This window comes from Octodon degus, unplaced genomic scaffold (assembly GCF_000260255.1).
Source record: "Octodon degus isolate 3935 unplaced genomic scaffold, OctDeg1.0 scaffold00234, whole genome shotgun sequence".
Lineage (NCBI taxonomy): Eukaryota > Metazoa > Chordata > Mammalia > Rodentia > Octodontidae > Octodon > Octodon degus.
The window spans coordinates 2,039,417-2,043,352 of record NW_004524810.1 but is presented as its reverse complement, the minus strand read 5'-3'; the positions used below and the strand labels follow the sequence as shown (position 1 = coordinate 2,043,352).

The following is a 3,936-nucleotide window of genomic DNA, read 5'->3' as shown; positions in this document are numbered from 1 at the left end:
CCCCCCGCCAATCCAGCCCCTCTGGTGACCTTAGGCTGCTCCGTGCTCCTCATCCCTAGTCAGAACAGCACATCACTCATTGTGCTTTTGAGGCCCAGGTTGAACTGTGGAGTACACTGAGCACAGTGTCACAAGCTGCCGATGTCCCCGGTCCTCAGAGATCGTAGACCCAAGAAATTCCCTCCTCCTTCCTTGCCCCTAGCTCCCAAATCACCACGACAAAGCACTTCACCATGGAGTCAGTTCCAGCACTTTGAAAAGTCCAACACACCCCTGGCCCCTCCCAAATAAAACAACTCTGGCCCTGGAGGACCTCAGCATTGTTTAGGATTCTATCTCTGGTGCCCAGGTGGCCCATTACTGACAGGGGTTTGGCGCTGGAACTGGGGTTCGGTTGTTTGGTGGAAAAGAGAGGTTGAGAGGAGAGGGAGGAGTACTCTTGGGCCACCTGGAGTATCTCTGAACTAACTCTGCTTTCCTACAACACTCCCCTTCAGCGCATCCTGTCGGAGTCCTGGGGAGTGGAAAAAAGTTCCTGAACTTCTTGAAGCTCCATGTTTCCACTCTGCAGGACTGGGTGGGTAGGTTCACTTTGAAATTCACAAACCTAGGCAGAGTTCTTGCCTTAACCCCTCAACCCCACCTCTGTCTTTTCCTTTAAACTCTGTGGATGAACCACTGAGATGTCCATGCTTCAGACTCTTTCTCTGCCTTCTCCCAAAAAAAAAAAAAAAATCCCCCAGCCTACTCGCTAAGATTTCCGGACCCCTAGGGTGCGCCAGCCACTGTGAAGAGCCGTGTTCATAGAAGGGTCACTGGAGGAGGATGCGAGGGTTGAACAGTGGAAAATCCCTCAGGAATCCAGAGACCATCTTCCCAAAGTTGTGTCCGCGCTCACTAGGAATGTTACTCTCACTGAACTGGCAGCCTCGCTGTCCTCCCCCGGGGCCTTCAGGTGCCGGGCCTCCCGGCCTGCGAGAAATTGCAGAGGCAGGCGCCGGACCTGCCGCGACTTACCAAGTAGACGGTGGGCTGCAGGAGGAGAAGCAGGTACCAGCACGCAGCCTGCATCCTCCCGCGTCTCAAACTTCCTTGGCGGTGCCTTCGTTGAGTCTTTGTTCCTTCAGAAACATAGATCCACCTGGCATCCACTTTACAGAGCGAGGAGCGCTCTCAGCAGCCTAGATACAAATGAAATTAGACATCCCATGACCACGCGGGCAAGATTAGGTTTGGCGATCAAGAGAGAGAAGAGGGTCGTGGCGGAGAGGGGAGGACCAGAAAAACCTGGAAGAGGGATGTGAAAAATTGAAAAACGAATAAATCCAGCTCCTGGAAACAGCAGGCGCACGTTCCGCGGGCGGGCAGACGCGGGCTGGCCAGAAGGGTGAAGGGCTCCTCGCGCCCTGCGCCGGTCGGGAGCGGGTTCCTGGGCGGCAGGGACGGAGGCGTTTGGCACGCAGGGCCGCGTGCAACCTGGGTCTCAGCCCAGCTGTCTCTGGCAGCAAGACCTGCCCTAGTGTCTGATCGCGGGCGGCTCGGACTAAAGGCGGCGGCTGGTTCCTCGCCAGCCCTGGCAGGGCTCAGACGTCCGCACCAGCAGAGACACAGAGAAAGAGAGCCACAGCGGGGGAGAGAGAAGCTGAGCGAGGGGGTGCGTGTAGAGAAAGAGGGAGGTAGAACTGGCCAGGATTAGGTGCTGGGCATCGCAACACGTTCGGGGAGTGGGGGTGGGGAAGGGGAAGCACAAGCAAGCAGGGCTCAGTTTACCCATTCGAGCCCCAGGAACGCAGAGGTACCCACGCACACACACCGACAAATTTCCATCATTACTTTTTTGGAGCTAAGGAGCACAGCCAGTTGCTAACTTCTGAAGGGGAAGCCCGCCTGGGCTGGTGAGGGTCGCCCGCCGGGCATGCTCTGACCCCAGCCAGTGCCCTTCCTATCGCTCCTTGCAAGGGCCGACCACCCTGCCCCAAGGTGCCCCTTCTGGGAACGGTGGAGCGGAAGGGTACGTACCCCGCAGGACTGGATAGGAATCCGGCGAGCAGGAACAGCTCTGGGCAGGCTCCATGGAGGAGCTACTCGGGCCTGGCGTCTCCAGCGCCCCGGACGTGCCCTCCCCGAAGCTCCGTCTCCATGCTCGGGCGCGGATGGGACCAGCTGCCTCGTCCAGCCTCGGCCGCGTCGGCGTCCCAGCGCTGGGGTCGCTCTCAGTACTGGATCGCGGGAGCCCAGCCTTGTCACAGTTGGGTTCACGGTGCAGGAAACTTAAGAGGCAAGAGAGGGAGGGGGAAGTAGAGGAGGAAAGAGAGAAAGGGAGGGAGGGAGAAAAAGAGGGAGGGAGAAAGGCGAACGCTCCGGGTCGCTGCACCGGACTGGGACCGGCGACGCCGGCGTTGGGACGAGCAGCCGAGGGCTCCTGCTGTAAGCGGTTTCCAGGATGGTAGAAATGACTTAGGGGAGGAGACGCGACAAGTCCTCGGGATTTGAACTTGAGAGCTAAGATAGAGCCTTTCGGAAGGAAAAAGGCCAAACAGCAAGCGCTGACAGACCTCCTTTGGGGAGGTATGGGGTGACAAGAATTTGGGCGGGCGCACAGAGTAGCCTAGGTTGGGCAGGGAAACTGAGCCCGCGAGGGTGGATAGGAGCCGGCCTTGGGCGCCGTCCGAGGTCCTGCCCGGCCGCCGGGGGGCGCTCCGGAGGCGACTCCTCCCTGCCGCAGCGCGGCGGTCTCCCCGCGGGGTGGCGGCTGGGCTCCGCTCGGCTCTGCTGGGCGGGTCAGCGCTCCCGACACAACGCGGGCAGCTACGTTGGCACGTGGGTTACTGGGTCCTCGCAGACTGATGAACGCCGGGTGTCAGCTTGGCCCTCTCTCAGGCTCAGTCGGCCTGGGCCTGGGGTGAAGGGGCTCCTGCAGCGTCTCCGGTGGCCGCAGCGCCCCTGCCCCAGGGGCCGCGGGAGGATTGCGGCCGGCCGGGAGCCCTGAGGAGCGCGGCGGGGCGGGGCGCGGGGAAGGGTTCGGCCGGAGCGAGGGGGCCCCCGCCGGCCTCGGGCGGCGCGGAGCGGGCGGCGCGGGGCGGGCGCCGCGGACCTGTGGCTGCGCGGCCAGGGCGGGGGTGCTGCGGGCTGCCAGCCACTCGCTGCGCGAGAGGACTGGTCGACCTTGGGCTGTTTGACTCCTCTCCGCGGGCTGAGCAGTGCAAAAGAAGGGGGTGTTAGGAGCCGGTTCACCGCCCCTGGTGGGTACCTCCTCCCTTCTGAGCAGCGGCTCCTGTGCCCTGATTCTCTCCCTCTGTTGTCTCAATTTGTCGCTTGCTGTCGTTGTTTCAGTGTCTTCTTCTTTCTATCGATCTTTCATCTATCTCCTCTGTCATTTTCGTGGTCCGCGTCCCTAGGCAAGTTCCTGCCCCTCTCTGCCTCTTTGGGTCCCTCCACATCTCTTCACCTCTTCACCTTCTGAGTCAGCCCCCACCATTCCTTCTCGTACCTGGCTCTGTTCTCGCCTTCGCCCTCTCCAGCACACAATCCTAAAACCAAATTCCCCCACATTCAGGGCCCTCTGAGATCAGGCCCTTCGCCTGTGAGCTTGGCTCAGGGCATTTCTCTCCCCACAACCTGGCCATGATTTTTCCAAGACTGCCTTTTCTCCAGAGCCGGGCTGGAGAGATACACACGGATACCTGTGAGAATGGGACTGAAATTTATCTCAGAAGACTCAGCCAGTGGTATCAAAATAAAACTTTGCTTTTTAGTGAGTCTCGGGTGTCCTTTTCCTCGAGGGTGGCTGGTGAAGATCTCACGCTCTGCAGGTGCTGCTCAAGTTAACCTGGGCCCAGACACGTTGAGCATGTTAGACAAAAGGTCCTAGAGGGGCCACAGCTCACAATCCCCTGAGGGAGGTAGCTGGCCCACCCCCAGACACAGCAGTGACAA

General features: G+C 60.2%; 1 protein-coding gene across 1 annotated transcript in view; it reads right to left on the bottom strand.

Annotated features, from left to right (window-relative positions):
* The window catches only part of Nxph1 (neurexophilin 1), a 337,926-nt gene extending 335,318 nt beyond the window's left edge, over window positions 1–2,608 (bottom strand). The window contains exons 1-2 of the mRNA XM_004645648.2: window positions 2,020–2,608; window positions 1,018–1,181 (exon numbers count right to left, since the gene is read on the bottom strand). Coding sequence (XP_004645705.1) covers window positions 1,018–1,071 — 54 coding nt within the window. The 5' untranslated portion in view covers window positions 1,072–1,181; window positions 2,020–2,608. The remainder of the gene's footprint in view (window positions 1–1,017; window positions 1,182–2,019) is intronic.
* Window positions 2,609–3,936: the final 1,328 nt, after the last annotated feature.